Source organism: Tenrec ecaudatus, chromosome 14 (assembly GCF_050624435.1).
Source record: "Tenrec ecaudatus isolate mTenEca1 chromosome 14, mTenEca1.hap1, whole genome shotgun sequence".
NCBI lineage: Eukaryota > Metazoa > Chordata > Mammalia > Afrosoricida > Tenrecidae > Tenrec > Tenrec ecaudatus.
The window spans coordinates 50,573,844-50,594,619 of NC_134543.1; the positions used below are offsets into that span (position 1 = coordinate 50,573,844).

General features: G+C 48.6%; 1 protein-coding gene across 6 annotated transcripts in view; it reads right to left on the minus strand.

The window, feature by feature from the left end:
* SAMD4A (sterile alpha motif domain containing 4A) overlaps positions 1–20,776 on the minus strand; it is a 261,976-nt gene that overhangs the window by 94,795 nt on the left and 146,405 nt on the right. For all 6 annotated transcript variants that reach the window (XM_075532336.1, XM_075532337.1, XM_075532334.1 and 3 more), the window contains exon 3: positions 13,003–13,521. In XM_075532336.1, coding sequence (XP_075388451.1) covers positions 13,003–13,521 — 519 coding nt within the window. The remainder of the gene's footprint in view (positions 1–13,002; positions 13,522–20,776) is intronic.

The window sequence follows — 20,776 nt, forward strand, 5'->3', positions numbered from 1 at the left end:
GTCTACCCAGACTAACACATTGCTTACACCCTCAACTCAAATATATAAAGCATCACTCCTAACCTTATAATTCTCTTTGCACAGTAATATTTTTCATGTGAAAGGTGAAGGGTTAAGCATAAAATGGCCTGCTTTGGGCTCCAGAAGGGCTTGCTGGGCTTTCAGGAGGAATGCACCTCAGCAAGGTTGGCTGTGAAGCAAATCTCTAAAGGAAACCTTGTGCTCTCGCTGGCTCCACTCTATGATCCTAGCCATGGAATTCATCTGAGGAAATGATCCACTGGGAAAGGGACCTAAAAACTTGAGCGAGGAATCACTACCCCAGAGCATGCTGAGAGTTTTAGTATTTTTCCAGCCCCCTGGCAAACCCCTTGTTATTTTTCAGATTTGGGGGGGTTCTCCCTGCCTATCTCATGTTCCCAATTTCATATCTCTCCCTCGTATCTGAGATTTCCCGATACCACATTTTCCCTAACAGATTATTGACGTGGGGGTTAGGGGTGGGACTAAGGGGTCAATGGAGTGATATTTGCCATGTTTAAGAGTCTGACTATGTCCTAAGTTGCCAACGGAAACCATGAAATTCGTGGGTTCAAATCATTTGTTATTAGGGATAAAAATAAATACACATAGGGCTAATTTTGTTAATTGACATATGCCACAAGTTATATGTGCGAGGTATCTCTCTACAGTGTAACCCAGTTAAGTTCAAATCTTAAAGTGCCAAAAATAGGATGCAAAAGGAAGATGGGATGTTTCCTTGCCCAGTGGTCTCTGAATGGCCATTGTCAGCATGACTCGAAATCTTGCGAATAAAAATCATGTAGCTTTTAATACGACATGGCTCCGAGAGCCTTAAAGAAGCCACCTGCCCTTTCCCTTTCCGTCTTTCAAGCCATGAATTCCCGCCAGAATCCGTCCTGTTTTCAAAGGACAGTGGAGGCTGAGCACACAGCTATCTCTCTCTGTAGCTCATCTTGTGCCTAATAATCCTCGCTGTCATTAAGGTTTAAGACAGTCCGCCCTCCCTCCCGGGGGACCAATGACCCGGCCTCAGGACCTACGTACGGCTGTAAAGCACGTGCTGCCCTGGGCCGTGGGCTCTTACCAAGCAGCGGGACCCCTGATTGAGAACAAACTAGCAGGTTTCCTGCTTACTACCCTGGTTTTTCTCGTCGTTCCTCCCCAAGCCCCGGAAAATAACCACTAGGGAAACAAACACCGCAGGACCTCTGGCCTCTTGGGAAGGGGCGCAGGATCAGCCGGGGGCAACCCCAGGTCCTCTGGGATGTCACTGAGCCATCTTCACCGCGAGGCTCGTGCCACACTTGGAAAAAGTCTTATCCAAATGGGGAAGGTAGCGGGAAGCTAAAAATACATTACGGCGGCCGTCAGAAAATGCTTCTCAACGGAAGCAAAGTGCCCGCTTCATTCATTACCCCTTTGAACATGCGGGGTTCAGGAAATGATGGAATTTTTCAGTTTCATGCCAGGCTGGTTAGCTTTGGGGGAGGGAGACAGTTTTCCCACAGAGAAAGTCTGTGGAGGAAGGACAACAGAATGCCACGTGAATTCCCAAAGCACGCCAAGGACTGGGGGAGATGGAGGGTGTGTGAGTCTCGGTGCATTAGAGAAACATAGCCATAGAAAGGGTAAGTGCACATCAAGAAAACATCCCAACCCAGGGCTGCCCAAGCCCACAAGTCCAACATTAGCCCATATGTCCAACACCAATAAACAAAGTCCTCCTCCATCTCACAAAGCAGACGCAATGATGCTGACTGCAGGAGGAAAGCTGAGTCAGTGAATGTGTAAGCATCTCAGCGTTGGCAGGGGTCTCCACCCGGCTGTTCCAGCACCCAGGGCTGCATCGGGGTAGGTCCATGAGACTTCTCCTCAGGGATGTCTTGCAGGAAGTGAGCCTTGCCAGCTGAAGCAGGAACTGGCTATGGCAGCTGCACCCTGGTCCAACCATCAGAAAGCAAGAAACCCAAGAACTAGAAAGGCGAGGCTCACGGAGTCATTTATCTCTCTCCCCCTCAATTAACCCCACATGTGTTTATTGGCCGGGTTGGCACAATAAACTACCTCAGAAGGTTTCTCTCTCTTCAGTTGCAAGATAGCCTCCAGCTCCTGAGAGCCCATCCACAAGGGATCAGTCCTTGGCTGACGGTGAAATTGCTTCCTCTCGACTCTTAAGTCCTTAGCCATCGTGACGCCCCCACGGTGATTAGGTAGGAGCATGTGCGTAGGGCGTAGAGGACTCCAACTTCGGGATGGGTCCGCTTTGTCATTCTGCTGGGCATAGGAGTTTGCCATCTCAGGGAGGGAAGAGAGGATGCCCAAGACCCTGAGGGAGGAAGAGCCGCCCGTGGCGCACGAGAGAGATCTCTGCTTCAAGTGGTGGAGGCAGCAGAGGCACGAGGGGCTGCAGTATTGAGACCAGGAGACAGCACAGGAGCCGAGCAGCGATCATGAGGCACAGCTGCCGACAGGCGGGCCTCTTGGGCAGGGGTCACAGACCACGCGGCTGAGAGGCGAGGACCAGAGGGGAGGATGCCTGCCAGCGTCACTTAGAAAAGGCATGGTGGCCAGGAACGGTAGCTTTAATATTATGTAGGCCATTACTGAAACCAAATCAAACAAGCCCCCACTGCCATCAAGCCGATTCTGACTCATAAGGACCCTCTAGGCGAGAGGAGAATGCCCTGTGGGTTTCTGACACTGCAACTCTTTACAAGAGTAGAAGTCTCGTCTTCCTCCTATGGAGCAGCTAGTGGTTTGGAACTGCTGACCTTGTAGCTCACTGGGTAGCCCCCTCTGACACCATAACCTCCCAGAAGCATGAGGATGGTCAGTGAGTTGTGTGTGGCCAGGACAACGGATTACGGAATCTAACAGATGTAGCGTGCTGTGGAGTGGAAGGACGAGTGGCGCCCAAGGGGGGTACAGGAAGTGGGAGGGTGGAGGCCTGCCTGACGGCTGCCTCACAAGCACCATCGTTGGGCAGGTGTGGAGTGGGACGCCCCTCCTCCTCTGCAGTCAGAGGAAGCCAGGCACTGGTCCCGTTGCCTCACGGACTGTCAGAAGGCAACCACCAGGCTTTTCTTCCTAGCCAGTCTGTGTCACAAACGTCTGTTGAAACCTGATAAACATCACAGCAGCCTGCCAGCCTCCATGGACACACAAGGGGCTCGGAAAAGGTCTACTTTCCCTGAGGTTCACAGTTCTCACCCGTGCCTGCGGAGGTAGCTTTGCTTCAGGTTGGCTCTCTGTGACCAAGAACTAGCTAGGTTAGTGGGTCTCCACTTTCCTAATGCCGCAACCCTTTACCTCATGTTGTGGGGACCCCCCCAACCATAAAGTTATTTTGTTGCTACTTCATGACTCTCATTTTGCTATTGTTATGAATCGGGTGGCCCCTGTGAAAGGGTTGTTGGACCCCCAAAGGGGTGGTGACCCACAGGTTGAGAACCACTGAACTAGGGCCAAAGGCCAAGAAAATTCCAGGTACTGAATGATCCAGTATGCCTTCTGGGGGGTAAACTTTAACTTTCGAACCAATTATAGATTTATAAGAATACAAAAAGGTCTCACGTACCCACGACTCCACTCACTCCCATGGTGACATCTCACATGACTAAGAGCGTGCTCGTGACCAGGATCTTGCCCTGGCCAGCACCCAGTGAACTGACTGGACTCCGAGCTCATTGCTTCTGGCACGCATCTGGTATAGCTCTACGGCATTTTATGGCGTGTGCAAGTGTGTAGCCACCTCCACGGTCAAGATCACAGTATATATTTAAATGGCGGCTTTTACTGACAGCAGATTGGTAAGAATGAGCCATCAGAGGAAGACTAACGATGACTGTCACCAGGAAGATTCATACCGAAGGCTCCACTCACTGCCACCGAGTCAATGGCGACTCATAGTGACCCTGGAGAACCGGTGGAACAGCCCTGTGAGTTTCTAAGACTAACTCTTTACGGGAGTAGCAAGCCCCGTCTTTCGCCCAAGGAGTGGCCTGTGGTTTAGAACTGCTGACCTTGTGGATCTCAGCCCAACTTGTAACTACTATGTCACCAAGGGTCCTGGTAAAACAGAAGGCTAACGGAGCAATATCACCACCAAATACTTAATGAATTCCTAGGGACATTTGCTCGTTCGTTTGGGAAATTCATTATTTGCATGAACATCTGCCTGGTGAGCCCAGGAATGTATTAAGCCCCTAAATGCTCAGAAAATACTGTTGGCAAGGCGGGCGGGCAGCCCCCGTGTCAGCTCTCACTGAAGGATTGTGGCTGCCTAGAGAATACTGAGACGACCACATCTGGATTCCGCAGGAGATGGCCATTGTCTGGCAGAGACACTCTGCCCAAGGCAGTTGAATGCGTGCCAGTAAGTTGTCACTTCAAAAGTCTCTGTGGCTTCTGAGATACATAGTGTTCTGGGGACTGAGCAAGGACAAAGACGAGACAGCCTCTGTCCCCAAGGAGTCTGTCAGCTGTAAGGAGAGGCCAGACCTGTAGCTTCTCCGTTTCAGGAATCACAGAGAAACAGCGATGTGGGCAAAGTATCTGATCTGTGTGTCATCAAGGCCCCTGAAGTGAGAGGGTAGCTGGTCTGCACAGGGGACAATCCAGTCACAGACAAACCGGTCTCCACTAGCGATGAGGAATGCCTGTTGGTCCAGATGGTCAAGGGCGCTGCAGCTGACCAATAGGTGGCAGCCAACTATGGCTCGGAAATCACCCATTTTCAGCGCTGTGGAGGGCGGCTCTACTCTGACACCCGGTGGGTGGTCACCAGTGGGCACTGTCTTGTCGGCAAACTGGTTTGGTTCAGTTTACTAGGTGCTAAGTGAGGTCACCTCTGAGGATAGCATTAGAAGGAAGAGCAGCTACAGAGTTGAGAGTGAAGAGCCAGCCTCTGGAGCCTGACTTCCTAGGTTCAAGCCCCACGAGCTCATCTGCTTAGTTAGTTAGTTGGTCAAGTGACTTTGCCTCTCTATGCACCAGGTGCCTTACCTGTTACGTGGGGATGACAACATACCTATTACCTCACAGGCTATGAGGGCTACGTGAGGCAATGTTTGGACGGTGCCCCTGAAGAAACCACGTTCACTGTCATCAAGTTGATTCCGGTTTATAGCCACCCTACAGTGCACAGAACTTCCCTTTGAGGTTGCTGAGACTTCAGAATCGGGGGGTTATGCATTGTGCTACTAACCAAAGGCCAGCAGTGTGAAACCACCAGCCATTCCACAGGAGAAAGGTGGGACTTTGTACTCCTGTAAAGTTTCACCGTTTCAGAAATCCACGGGGCCGTTCTACTTGGTTTTACAGGATCACCATGAGTCGGAATTGAGAAGCAGCGAGGTTTTTGTTTGGGTTTTGAGAGCACACAGCCTGATCTTCCTCCTGCAGAGGAATGGGTGGGTTCAAACCCCTAACCTGGTTACAGCTCAATGCTCAGCCCACTCTGCCATCCGGGCTCCTTTGAGCATCATCGAGCATGTAATACATACTACGTCGGAATGCATTATTGTTGCTAATTCACTGTTCGTGGTCTGTGGGAACAATTCTAAAGAAATGTACTTCTTTCAGAGTCATAAAAATTAAGAGATGAATGAAATAATTATTGAGGTTCCAAGTTATAATATGAAACCTGTGAATGGAAAAAGCAGGCAGATCAAATGGGGTACTTTGCAGTATTTTTATTTCCTAGAGTTTTGGAGTTCCTGCCTCACATTGTTCTAGCAAAAAGCTAGCAGCCTTTTCCATCCGCAGGTAGCAAGTGCTAAGAGAATCATACCGCACAGCAAGCTGAACAGAAAAAGTCCCTTTCTTTCGTATCCGCAGCACCACCGTTTCTGCTCAGCAGGGAAGGGTGGGAAGTAAGGGGAAGGTGGCAGCCTGGGGACAATCGGAGGCAGGGAATGCCCCATGAGGGAGCTATGTAGATGCTTAGGGAAGCCAGGACTTGCTTGTTCTTTCCCTGAACAGTTTTCTCTCCTTATGGCAGACTTCAGAGAAGTAAACCCAGGATATACCAAACCAAGTTCTGTGAATCCTGCATTCAACGTGGCTTAGGACGGCTGAAAGGAGTTGACCAAGACTTATGTCCAGCTTGTGGGACCCAGTACTTTGGCCGTTTCTGGTTCCATGATTAAGAACCAGACCTCGCTCTCACTCATCTGGGTACACCTCAAGACCCTGACAAAGAGAGGCACGAAAAATAAATGCTGCTGTCTTCTACAGCACCTGTCTTTACCTGAAATGCTGCTTAATACACAGATGTGCCAGCCTGTACCAACCTGAGCTCACCCACAGATAGAAACACCCACTTGATTTAACCACTATAATCAATATGCTCACCTCTGAATGGATGGAAATGGGTTAATAGTCACTAGATTAGAATTTTATTTAGCTCTCCTCTTACCCCCATCCTTCGCTCTTTTTTTCCCCTCAAAAACTCTCTCTGGCTCCATCACTTAAAGAAATACATAGATTTTAAAAACTGTTTTGTTGTTACTGTCAAGAATATATAACGCAAAGCATACACCAATGTAATAGTTTTTACATGTATAACCTGGTAACATTTACCATATTCTTTGGGTTGTGCAAGTATTCTCAACCTCATGTTCTGAATAACTATTCATTATTAACATATAAATTCACATTAACAAATTCACTGCCCCCTACATTTTCTATCTAATCTTTTGAGTTGCTGTTTTCAATTTGAGCCCAGGTAAACAGTTCTTAAGAACAGAATACTAAAGGCAGATATCTTTTATACTAGCTAAGTTAAACGATTGTCTTTTGTGTGTTTGTTTAAATCATTTTATTGGGGGCTCGTACAACTCTTATCACAATCCATATATACGTCCGTTGTGTCAAGCACATTTGTACATTTGTTGCCCTCGTATTGTCTTGTTTTAAGAAAATCTCGGCTATTTTCAGTTTAAGGCTAAAGTTATCTCAGAGGCATAGTTTCATAATTTCACCCAACCTTCATGCTTTCAAGAAGTCTGCAGTCCATGAAAACAAAATTCTGATCTGCATTTTCCTTTTTGATCAGAATTCTGTAAAATTTTTTATCAAAAATGCTAAGTAAAGGTAGCCAGGTACCACCCAGTTTTATTCCCTTGCAAACATCATTTTTCTCCATATTCATATCATCTTCTCAAAGTAAACATATATCCCAATGCAAATTTGTAACTTGTTCCTGGCATACCTGGCCTCCAGGTTAGTCATGAATTCAGTTGTATTGGGCTAAGCACACTTCGCTTGGTGCTAATATTTCCATTGAGCAGTTCAATGGCCAATTCTTGGTCCTCATCTTATTAGACCTATTGATAATATTTGATTCAGTTAATTACTTTTTCTCCCTTATAGCATTTTCTTCATTTTACTTGAAAGATACACATACCCTGAGTTTCCTCCCACAGCAATTGTTTCTCCTTCCTTTCCTTGGCTGCCTCCTCCTCTTCCCCAGCTTCCATGTTGAAGTGCCCCAGGCTCAATCCTGTACCCGCTTCAACCTACATAGCTAGAGATGCCACCTATATGTTGGCAATTCCCACATGTCAATTATGAATCAGTTCTCTCCCTTAAACTTCATACTCATATATCCAACTGCTTATCTGACATTTCTGATGGCCTAACTCATTAGAAATAATAACAAACTCACTCTTTATCTCCCCGTACACAATCTATATTATTTGACAAACCAGGCTTTCCCCTTCCCAACTGATGGTAACTCATTCCTTCCACTTGAAAATACCCTGGGGTCATTCTTGCATATTCCCGTTGGCGCTTGTGGCAGTTACATACTGTTGTCAGTTTGAGACTTGAGTGAAGGGGTGGGGTTTAGCCTGCCAATCAGGTCACAGCTTGATGACCTCATTTGGAGGTGCTCAGGAGATAAACAGCTCGCTGGAGGCAGGACACACACTCACTCATTCCCTGTGGGCCATGCTGACTGAAAAGACAGATGGAGTTACACTAGAGCCCTGGAGCCGGAGGGGTCACATGGGGACCCCTGCCAGCGCTGAGGTGCCTCTACCGCCACTGGATCCATAAGACTTTCTACCCATTGGCTTGTGATCTTCCTGCATTCGGCGTCATTGCATGTGTCTCGTGAGTGTGAAGGACATGTGGGCTAATATTGGACTTCTGGGCTTGATCTGGACTGGGCTGGGATGTTTTCTTAATGCACCATTGCTGTTTGATATAAAACTCTCTCTGGCACACATATGTGTGTTTATGAATTTGTTCTCTAGTCGACCCTAACACAGCACCTCCCCACTCATTCTTTCAAAAATCCTGTTGGCACTACTTTTAAAACATACCCGGATTCTGAGAAGTTCTCATCCTTCTAATGCTGCCATCTAGTTCAAGACTGTTGTTTCTGCCTAGATCACTACAAGAGGCTCTTGACTGGTTGTTCGGTTTCTATCCTTGCCCTGGTACGATCTGAACACAACCACCAGGATGATTTCCTCACAGGGTGAGGTCACATCATTCCTCTGCTGGGCATTCTCCTGTGGCTTCCTGGTTTGCTGAGAAGAAAGGTCAAAGTCCTTGTACTTGTCTGTAATGCCCAGTGGGATATGTCCCGCCTGATGACTGCTCCAACCTCCTCTCCTAACTCTGTCTTTCACTCCCCCGCAGCCGATGGTCTCCTTAGTCTTGTTCAGACAAGCTAGGCAGTGTTCTCTCTTGGGATTGCTGCTCTATCTTGTTCTCTGTCTAGAAAGTTCAACCCACAGACAGCCATGTCGCTCCTTACTTCCTTCACGTCTTTGTTCACATAGCATCTCCTCTTTGAGGACCACCCCGGCCACTTTCTTCACTTCAACCTCCCTCCCCGCGCTTTACCTCCCAGGCCAGGTCTTAACATTCTTATTCTTTTTCTTAATTCCACACCGCTGACCAACTTCTCCCACTGTACAACTTACTTACATATACAAGTCATTTACACGCACTAGGCTGGAAGTTCTACAAGGGAAGGCAACTTTGTCTCGTCCGCTGACAAGTCCCAAGTGCCTTGTGTTAACTAGGCATATAGTAGGTGGTTATGAAACATTTTCTAATAAGTGAATAAGTGATTCATTCATTCATGAGTGAATTTCTAAGCCAACACCAAATCCTAAATGAATCCTAACAGTTTTCTTAAGGAATATTTCTAGTATCCATTCCTTCTGCTCCATGCCTGCTCCATGTTTTACTATCTTCCCACTGAGTTTTTGGAGGGATTCCCTAAGAGGGTTACTGACCTTGTACTTCACTTGCGAACCATCTAGTTTGCCCATAGAAGCCCACGTCACACTCGTGGCCATTGTGTAGTGGTTATCCTCTGTGCTGTGGACGGGCTGTTCACAGTCACTGATTCAGCCCTTGTCTCAGGGTGATGCCACGCACAATGGATTCAAAGGTTTCCTATCCTGTGCTGGGCCTCTTTCAACAGACAAGCAAAGCGCGTTGCCACAGTCAGTTCTGAGTCATAGAGAAGCCAAAGGACAGAGAGGAACTTTATGGAAGTAAACCTTGACGGCAGCAGACTGCTAGCACTTTCTTTTGAGGAGTGACTCGTGGGTTTGAACTGCTGACCTCTCAGCAGCCAAGCACTTACCGCTGTGCTTCACTGCCGACTCTCTGATCCATTCATTCAGGCTACTTTTCCTGCCCCCTCTCATTCCCTTTCCATTCCTACATCGTTACCTCATCCTCCCTGCCCTCAACCCTGCCAGCACAAGGTAACCTCTGCCCTTTGGCTCACAATGCATATTCCGAGCCCCCTGCCTTTCCTCCACTCCCTTTCTAAATAGTCTCTTCCCCTTGACATGCTAGCTCACTTTCCATTTCCTCTGCAGTCTTTCCTGACCCTCCAGCTCTCAAGGCTCTCGCCATGCAGTCAAACCACGGAAGAGCATGGGCCCTTCCACTGAAGTGACACGTGATCCTACTGGGCCTGTGGTCTTAGGGTATTTAGTTTACTGTGCTTTTTACTCAACTTATGAACTCTTCTGTAACGTTGCAGTGAAGGCTGTCAAAAAGGAAGGGTTAGTTTTGCATTGTGAGGCTGCTTGAGAGGCCTTCTCACTCCCTGGAAGAGCTGAAAGAGCGTCTGTCTCGAGCTGCTTTCTATTTTCTCCGGACTCTCACACAACGTTAGGTGTGAATGACTCGGCATCCACACGGGGAGCCCTGGCTACCAATGCTACGACACTTTGCTGAAGTACAGTGGCCAAAGCGGTCACCTCCTCTGAGAGGGGGACCTTCCTCAGAGAGACCTACGAACACAGCCACATTGTCGTGAGCAAATCCCGCGTCTGGGATTTGGACCTGGGGCAGCCTTGATGCTAACATTCTGTTCTTTCTTTGGGGTCAGGCTGTTTCCTGGGGGTCCCCACGCTATAGACGGTCGCAGCATGAGTGAATGACTGACCCGAGCAAACCTTTGTGGTTTTTACAAACACAAAGTCAGCACGACATACAGGGCAGAGGAGGAAAACGATGGCATTCACCTTTGCCAATGAGATTATTGAAACGCAAGGGTTGAGGCGGTCAAGTGTTGCAATGGAACTTGACTCTAGAAGGACAAGCTGGGCTCCCACGTCTGCTTGGCGGGTGCTCTGAGACCGGGGTCCCACCCCTGTCTTCCTCCACAGATCTCTAATCTAGTCGCCTACTAGACCTCCAAGTCCTTTTCAGCTCAAGCACCGTGAAAGGGTTCTTGGGCCCGGGAGACCATGGCAGCCATCTGGGTGCCTGGAGTAAAAGTGCAAGTACCCACTGACCACAGTCTGATAGTTGCTTGACTGCCACCATCTATCTTGTCAAGACCTGGCCCTGTCTGTTTAAATCACGGAGATGGACGTGGGATGACCCAAGACGAATGTGCAAACAAGTGGCGTAAAAACTCAGGCCCTTCAGAGGTTGTACACTGGTACATATGAGGGCTGGAGGCACAGGGAATCCAGGGTGGATGATACCTTCAGGACCAAGGGTGTGAGGGGCGATGCTGGGAGAGTGGAGGGTGAGTGGGTTGGAAAGGGGGAATTGATTACAGGGATCCACATGTGACCTCCTCCCTGGGAAAGGGACGACAGAGAAGGGGGGGAAGGGAGACTCCGGATAGAGCAAGATATGACAAAATAACGATGTATAAATTACAAAGGGCACATGAGGGAGGGGGGAGCGGGGAGGGAGGGGAAAAAAAAGAGGACCTGATGCAAAGGGCTTAAGTGGAAAACAAATGCTTTGAGAATGATTGGGGCGGGGAATGTATGGATGTGCTTTATACAATTGATGTATGTATATGTATGGATTGTGATAAGAGTTGTATGAGTCCCTAATAAAATGTAAAAAAAGAAAAGGAAAAAAAAAGAAAGAAAAGAAAATGATTAGGGCAAAGAATGTACAGATGTGCTTTATACAATTGATGTATGTATATGTATGGACTGTGATAAGAGTTGTATGAGCTCCTAATAAAACGTTTAAAAACAAAACAAAAAAAAAACCAAAACAACTCAGGTCCTTAAAATACAAGCGGTCCAATTTACATGGGCAGGCAGCTCACGGTTCGCATCTCTGCCAGCGATCAGAGTTTAGGAACAAAACACTGGACTCTGTTGCTGACCCAGGAAACCCGGGCAGCAAGCTCTGTCTTCCCAGCCTGCCTGTGTCTGCTCTAACAGAGGCAGCCATCACTCACCATGACACAGCGGCCGGGGCAACAGTTCCCGGCTGGATTACTAGTCTGCCAAAGGGGCCGGCGGCCTTAGGAACCCTCTTTTCCATGATCGACGCCATAATCACCTCGTTCCCCAAATGTGGAAAAGACCAGCATCAAAATGACAGCAGGTAAAAAGGACCAAAAGCCGCATGCGTTCTCAGCTCAGTAGCTTACGCACTGCCTGGCTGTGCCGCTGAAGTACTACTTCCATTCCCGCTGTCACAGCGCCACAGCCCTGTCTCCTGAGCCGGCCATTTAGAAAGGCCATTAGCTAAGAGCTGCGAGAGGGAGGAGGGTCCACAGCCATCAGTGCCAACTCGGAATACTCAGATATCACTCCACTGGGGAGAGGGGGGTTTCCCAAATCGTGACAGCTGCAGAGGCCTTACCACAAGCTGCCCGTCACCCCCAACCAAGGAAGTTCTCCCACAGTGCTCAGGGACTCGAGAACGAGCCTGGAGGTAGGTTTGCCACAGGGCTCAGGGTCCCTCGGCCAAGTCGGGCCCTAGCAGCAGCTCCAGGCAGGGTCTTTACTGTCACGGTCCAAGGAGCAGAGAGCCGTCTTCTCCCTCTTCTCCAGCACAGAGCGCCACCCCGCCTCGCCTAAGGGGTTAGACTGAGCGAGGGGGTCCGGAGCATTCACACCAGGCCACAGCAGAGCAGCATTCTCAGTTAGCAATCCACGCCCCCTCCCACCCCCCAGGACCAGGGCTCCCAGGCACTGGGGCCTCTAACGGGAAAATGCAGGGAGGGAACATTCCAGGGTGAAAATAAAAAAAAAAATTGAAGGGGGGTGGGCGGGGAGAGACTGAAAAAAAGGGGGAATGCACATAGTCCATTTGTGGCTGGCTGGTTACCCCTGGGCTAGAGTCAGGTTCTGAGTATCACATGGAAGTTGAGCGTCTTGGCAAATCCCCAAACCCCAGGGTGAACTACGTGGAGGGAGAAAAGGCATTCTTATTTTTGGAAACAAGAAGTTCCCTTTTTTTTTTTTCTTTCCACCAGTTAGTCTCTCTCTCTTTTCTTTTTTGGTCTGTTTCTAAGCCAAATTTAAACCATCCACCATTTTCACCTGCATCTTTTCAGAGTCAAAAGAGCCAAAAGACAGGGTCCCAAGAACCTCTCCCCATTCCAGTTCCAAGGACCCCTTCTCTCCGCGGTGACAGAGTGCTCAGAGCAGACATGCCACGCACAGCAAGTCGCCAAGACCAGACTGCGGGAAAGGGCTTCCGGGTGGGGGTGGGGGTGGGGGGACTTACTTGTACTTGTGCTGGTTCCAATCGTATTGATTGTGGTGGGGACGGACGAGGAGGAGTAGAGGGGCACGTGGCCGTTCTCACACCCCAGGCTTTTGTCCTGCCAGCTGGAGGCGTTGATGCAAATCCCAGAATCCCGAGAGTTCTGCCACCCATTGAGCTTGTCGTCGGAGTTCTGTCTTTGGTGATAGTAGTGTGTCTGCCCGTAATCCACAGAGTCCGAGCGGCCTCGGTTCTGGCCGCCGAAGCTGGTCGATGTGCGGTCCTCCAAGTGGTTCAGCCACATGGCTAAAGCACTGCGGTCTTCCAGTGAGGTGGCCGGGTGTATCAACGCATACGACAGCAGCTGCCTGCTCTCCTCGATGTGCTGGCTGTGTTCGATGGAGTGCGCCAGGATTTGGGGCAGCAATTTCATATACTCTACTTTAGCGTCGAGGTTCCCCGGCTTCAGCAAAGGCAGGTGAGTTAAGAGGAGGGAAATCACTTTATCCTTGGATTCTTGTTGCCATTGGTTAATGATTCCTGAAAAGGAAAATATTCAGGGCAAGTAAGCAAACAGAGCCACTCAGACACGAAGCCCCACGCTGTGGGGAGAATTCCCGCGGACCAGAGCCTCGATCTGTGTACCTGACTACCTTGTCTCAAAGCAGGCTCTGGCCGGATGCCTGCCCGTGGTTGTCAGGAGCAGTGACTCACTGGAATGGAACACAGAACAAATCTGCCGAGGTGTTTGGGTGCTCGATTTTTCACAAACACGTCTCCAAAGAGGGGAAGGCTACTTTGGGTACGGCCCAAGAAAATCTACAGCACGATATGCTTTCTTACAAGTCTAGCTACTTCCTCAGATAGACAGGGGGCTATGGAATAAGGGGAAGATTCACGGAAAAGCAAGTATAACCAAAGGTCACCATCTCCGAGCCCTGCTTCCCTTCCCCGCAGACATCTGTGAAGAGTGGTTTAAACCCCAGCAGAGGCACGTGCGTGAAGTAACTTCACAGGGGTAGAAATATGCCAGGGAAAAAAAAGTACTTCTAGTAGTCAGCCTACACCTTTCACCTGACACAAGAGGGAGCACACGGGCTCCAAGCAGGAATGGGCAATGGCTCTAAGATCAGGCTCCAGGGAGACCTCTGAGCGCACATGCCAACCAAGCAGGCTATTTCTATGTGAAGATCTGTTTTTAACACACTCACCAGGTTCCTTCCTGCTTCCTCCCACTCAAAGCCCAAGCTTATTGCCTTAAGCAAACAGGGATAAACAATGCACTATGATTGATCCGCCTTGGGGGAGGCAGCTGGTTCTACAGGCTGGCAGTGGCAAAAGTTGAGGTTAAGGGAAAGCAAGCTCCCTTCCAGAAAAGTCATTCATGAAAACAGGAGACCTCAGCTCTGTCGCACTGGTAGTCCTGCAGGCTCTTATGTAGCGTCTCCGGGGTTGCAAGAGGGTTTCTGAAGTTCAGCCCAAAGGCTTCACACTTCTAGCTGGTAGAAGTCCAATGGTCATTACACGACCTAAGCTAGCACCTCATCAGCCAGGTACTACAAAGCATCTCAAAACCCAAAGGGCAGAGTCAAGGAAGAGCCTCAGCAAGGAAGGAATGGAAAGAATATAGGCTTTGGACTCAGGCAAATTTGGGTCTAAACCCGAGATCAACCACTTAATAATTTGTGGTGGAACAAATAATCTGTGGAATAATTTTGGTAAGTTATCTAACCGCTCCGAGTCGCAACTGCCTCATCAATCAAGGAGCATCTGTCCCTCACTGTGTTATAGGACCAAGCACTTGGTGGTGGAAGCAGCTCCTTCTCTTTGTCTTGACATTAGTCAGACCCCCATTTGAGTGACGTGGGTGGTTTGGGATGCCACGTTTTTAAAATACTATAGAGAATGAAATGGCCAGCAATGACCCTAGAGCAAAGACCAAGGATAAGGGGTGGGAAACCAGTTTACTAGAAAGAAAACACCCGGACTGAAATGAGTGGGAACGTTAGCACATCATCACAAAAAGTAACCGGCATCGTAGAACAACTTGTGTAGTAATTGTTCAAATGAGAGCCAGATTAGCTGTGCAAACCTTCAGCAAAAATACAATAAAAATTATTTTAAAGACGACTCACTGAAGGGCAGTGAAGTGAAATGACTTGGTATGGCTTTTCTATGCATAGTCTTTGTAACTCCTCCAAATGACTGGGTGGGATCATGCAAGTAGGATCTAGAGGACTCTAACTCGGGATTGGTCAGTTTTGCCATTCTGCTGGGTATAAAAGTGAGCCATCTCAGAAACAGGAAAAGGAATCCCACCACCATGAAGACAGAAGAACCACTACTGGAATGCAAGCAAGGGACCTGCCTAAACTGGTGGAGGCACCAGGAGCTGCAGCACTGAGACCATGAGACAGAGCAGAGGAGCCACTGGAGACCAAGAGAGATATAAAAGGGCAGGTGGCTAAGAAATACTGCTGTGTACACAGGGAGTGTATCCTTATAATGTATCCTTATAATGTTTTCAGATCATGACACATGCTAACCCATTAACTCTCCGAATGAACCCCAGAGCTCAGTGTTTTCTGTGAGTTCTGTGTGGCCACTGCATGGATGATCAAACCCAGCTAAAAAGTAGGGTGCTGTGGGAGAAGCATGTGGTATTACATCGCTTCTTCGCTGAGGAAGTTGGAAGGGTGTTGGAGCTCTGCCTTGAAGGAATCATCCTTGGGAGGATTGGAGTTGGATTCCCCTTCTCCTTTGTGTAATCAGCAGGTCAGACATCCCCCCCCCCATGCCATCTCATTAAAATGATTACTGAACAGGACTAAACAGTTGGAAAAGAGCAATAGCCAAAATGTGAAAGAAAATAGGGTTATTGAACGTACACACAAAGTAAAATGGAGGTGCTTGATTCCTTTAAGTGGGGATCATGAGTCGCAGGACCATCAACTATTTGAAGACCAAGTTGTCAAATTGAACAGGAGAGATTAAGATTGGATGCAGAGAAGAACGGAGCTGTCAGAATGATAAAGTGCTCAGAGGAGTCAACAAGGAAGAGTCTGCAAACTCTTCTGGGGACTTGAACAATAGAGCTGCACGGTTCAGAACATCGCTGGCCAAGCAAACAACAACGTGAGCTACATGCCTGCAATCATGCATTTTCTAGTTATTGATGAGCACATCTCTGGGAGTAGCCATAGTTGAAGTTCTCAGATGTCTCGTGTGACTGGTGTTCCTTAACCAGACAACACGGGGTTCGAGACATTCAGATTGGGGAATGCAGACTGGAGAGAACAGATGGTCTTGCAGGTCCCACTCCCTGGATCTATACTTACCGAATGCCAACTGACATAGGGCTATCCTGGTGGCTTCCATTCAGTACTGCCCACCTTTTAAAGACGCTCTGGGAGATGAAGAAAGCACTAATTCTAACTTCCTCGTCACAACATTTTCAGCAAACACAAAGCCTCTTTTAGAGTATTAATCTGTTTGGGATGGATATAAAATGAATTCATTATGTCTAAGGAGGTAGAGAGGCCCTGGAAAGAATCAAAGGGGCCTAAAAGGAGGCCAAATCTGCTCAAACACCACCACTACCACCACCCCTGAAAAACACGTATTTAAAAATAAAATTTGGAAAGAATATTTAATAAAGAATTTCAAGGCAGAGAAACCCCCTAGCTTTCTGCTAGGTTATTTCCCTGTTTGGATATGCTACACTTCCCCACAAAAGGTCAGCCAAAAAAAACAGGAACAAAAACAAATCATAAATAGGGCACAGGATGCAAAGTAAACACATTATCTCTCGATAGCTGCTCTCTGCCAGGGATTAACCTGGACTTCAAAAACGTACAGCAAAGAGAAAAAGTAAGAGAGAGGCCACTAACCCTGGACCTTCCCAAGGCTGAATTGGTTTGTTTTCTGTCCTGAGATGGTTGTAACATGGTTAGGGAGACAATTTTGGCTTTTGTTTCATACCACAGGAACACAGAAATAAGAGTCCCTCCTTTGGGCTCAGTACACCCACTGGATCAAACGACGTCTGGTCTTGCGATAGCTGCGACTGCCAGCAGCTAAGTTACCACATGGCTCCTTGTGTAGTAACACTCTTCCCAGCTCGGTGCTTTTAATGACTCTTTCCATCTCCACAAGAGACTGATGAGGCGACTCTGATTACCAAAACCAAACCAGACTCACTGCCACTGAGTCGGTCCCCCCTCACAGTGACCCTATGGATCAGGGTGGAACTGCCCCCTGTGGGTTTCCGAGCTTGTCACTCTTCACAGGAATAGAAAGCTTTGTCGAGCTCCTGCAGAACCGCCGGTGGCTTTGAACTGCTGAGCTTGCTGTTAGCAGCCCAATCACGAGGCATCACTTACAGATGAGGAACTACAAGTACAGGGAGTTCAAGGTCTCCTGGCTGGTAAACACCACAGCAAAGATACACAGGTGAGCTCATCTACCACCGAAATGTTACCAGAGTCTGTGGATCAGCAGACAGGTTTCATGGGAGCAAAGAAGAAAGGGCGTTCGGAGACAATGTTGGCAGGGCCTGCTATGCTTTGGTTGGGGGGCTGTGTCCACAATCCCATGGGCATTCCTCTGACACTGGGTTCCGCGATGAGACCCAGGGGGAGTTACTCGAGCAAACAGAATGCCGTGGTGTTGACTCCACGGTAAACGGTGCCAGACAGTAGGTTTTGGATGATGGGCTCTGAAGGAAGCCTGCTGCCGTGATGTAAGGACATGCAAGCAGTCCTATGGAGCATTCGGTGTGACAAGGAACTGAGGCCCGAGGGTGCCAACAGCCACGCCAACCTCCCAACTTGCCAGTCACCCATCTGAGGAGCCAACCTCTCGGCCTTAGTTCAGGCATCGTGGGGAGCCCTGAGCAAGGACCATCCAATTCCTGATCCATAGAAACTATGCGATACAATGTCCATTCTTGTTTTAAACGGCTACACTTTAGGCCATTTGGTATGTAACCAATAAGAGCCTGCACGCTTATCCCAAGGTCTGTCTGAGTGAAAGCGCATTTCAGTTCTGCCTTTGAGAAGTGCAGTCCTTCTGGTCCATTCTGCAGAGAAGGCCTCACACAATCCGGGTACCCCAAGCCATTCACCTCGCTCAGCCTCCCTTATCCTGAGTATCCGCTCCCCCAAACAACTGGCAGGCTATGATTTGGCTCCCCAGGTGCCTGCAGGGAGAGGATGCCCGGAGTGAACAGACTTGAGGTATTTCTAGGTTCTGTGACCATGGTTTTTCAGGGCAATGTACTAACTGGTTTCTGATTATGATTTGGCTGCCCGTGGAGGCCTGCCTGGAGGTAGAATGCATGCTGATGATATGGATTTTGAGTACGTCTGGCCCATCTAATGACGGTTTCTCATGGTAAATTAATAAGGCGGCATTGTGAGCGCTACTTCCCTGCTGCCTAGTTAGCCTTAGCTTGAGCCATTCCCTGGGGGAAAGCAGCCTGAGAGTGAGTTTCTTCTTTCTAACAGAAGCCGGATCCTGAACGGAGAGGCTTGTATGCCCTGGCTAGGGCCAGCGCAGCTGCCCACTGGGCTGCTTTGTGGAGTCTGGACCACCTTCCAGAGAGCGAGCAAGCTTTGCTGAGGTGGGTAGTCAACAGACTCTGTTCTCCAGGGAAGCCACAGGAATTACCATCATCAAAAAATGAATGAACCACATCCATGACATGGTTTCTCCCACTACTCACCCCGGTCTCGCCCCAATGGGAGATGGGCCGGAGAGTCGAAGGCAAGGCCGGCAACGGCCAGGTTGGGTGACACCAACTAGCCTCCATTTCTTGATCAGTTTCTCCAACTAAAGAGCTTGTTGGATATTTTATGTGGGTAAAATTAATTATTCATAATTTAGAAGCCAGTGGCATAAAAGTGGCTCCAAAAAATGTTTTCAAAGATCTATGATCAAAACCCATGAGGATAAGGACACTGTCCAAGGATGGATCCTGGGAGTGAGAAAGTGCGTGCTTCAACCCCAAAGCTGGAGCTGACACCATGGCATGTCAGCTGCCAGGGCCCCAGTTGTTAGTTAATTACCCTTAAATTGCTGCTTTATTACACCCTTGGTTTCAGCTGAATAACAGTTACCAGAAAAGGGCTCCTTATCAGTGCCTTTAGGCCATTTGCTCGTGGCAGACATGGCTGGGAATAGCATGCACCCTTGGATGCCGAGCCCCTGAAATAAGTGCGCCACAAGGCAGGAAAACCAGTGGGTCTTCGATGGTCAAATGCTCTGGGGAAGAATTTTTCCGATCAAGGTAATCCTAAAGAAACCATGCTTTCTCAATGCAGCGCGACTGCACAACCCAGGCACAGCCAGCCCGCGGTAACGCCCCATCCCGCGGATTTGAGGACAGGAAATCGGTTGGTAGGAGTGTCTGTTCGCATGTTGCTTTGTGTCAAATTCTGACTCCTGTGATCGGGTAGCACAGAGCAGAGCAGAGCTGCCCCGTGGGGCATCCTATGGGATCATCTTTATGGGAGCAGACTGCCAAGTTTTTTCTCCCATCAAGCAATTTTTCAGTGACTAGTTGAACGAACACTTAACCATTGAATCACCAGGGCTCCTGGCAGCTAACTCATTCACTTCAGAGCATCTGGGCTTCCTCGCTATTCCCTTAGCAGCCCAGCCACGTGCCTGCCGCAGGGGCTGTTCCACGGCCTAGAAAGAACACTTCTCCCCAAGGCGCACCTCTAGCCTCTCTCCAGCCTCTGTGCAAATGTCACCTTCCCCGTGAGGACTTCTCTGACCAGCTATTTATCTCTCACTCCCCTCGTGACCTGCTTTATCAGGGTAAGTTCAAAAAACAAACAAACAAAAAACATTGTTCATCTATGCAAGGCTTTCCAAACAAAATGTCCCTAAATACATCTCTGTGACCAGCGGCTGGCCACAAACAACTTTTCAGTAGTACACTTACTTGTCTCAGTCTCATTAGAGGACCTTCCAAAAAGAGTCCAATCTCACCCATTCAAGGGAGAGAGGTCAGCTCAGACGGTTATGGGGACTATTTGGGGGGGGGGATGGGGGCACGATGTTGAAGGGCTCATTGGGATAGCTATTTTTTCCCTCCCAAATGGCACAGGAAAATGACAGGGGCTTATAATAAAAAATGTTTTAGGAAAATGGAAAAGCCCCTAGGTGAGAGAAAAAGGGAGGGAAGGTGTGCCCAAGGCACTCCCCCATTGCGACCAAGAGTGGCCTGGCTGCCCAGGGACACTCCAGGGGGAAACCTTATCCTTGTACCCCCATCTTGTCCCTTCAGACTTTTTAAAAAAAAATCAATTTATCGGGGGCTCTTACTGCTCTTATAACAATCCATGTATCCATTTTATCAAGCACATTGGTACATATGCTGCCTTCATCATTTTCAAAACATTTTCTTTCTGTTTGAATCCTTGGTATCAGCTCATTTTCCCCCTCCCTCTCCCCCCCACCCTCATGGACCCCTGATAAATGATTATTTTCATATCTTACACCATCCCTTTGTTCCCTTTATTCACATTATTGTTGTTCATCCCCTGGGAAGGTGGGGGGGCTGTGTGTCATTGTAGTCGGTTCCCTGTTTCTCTGCCCCCCCCCCCCCCCCCGCCACCTTCCCTACTCTCGTGGTCTCGCTACTTCTGTTGTTCTGAAGGGGATTCTCTGTCCTGGATTCCATGTGTTTTGAGCTCTTATCTGTATCAGACCACATGCTCCAGTCTAGCTGGATTTGTAAGGTAGAACTGGGGTCGTGATAGTGGTGGGGAGGAAGCATTAAAGA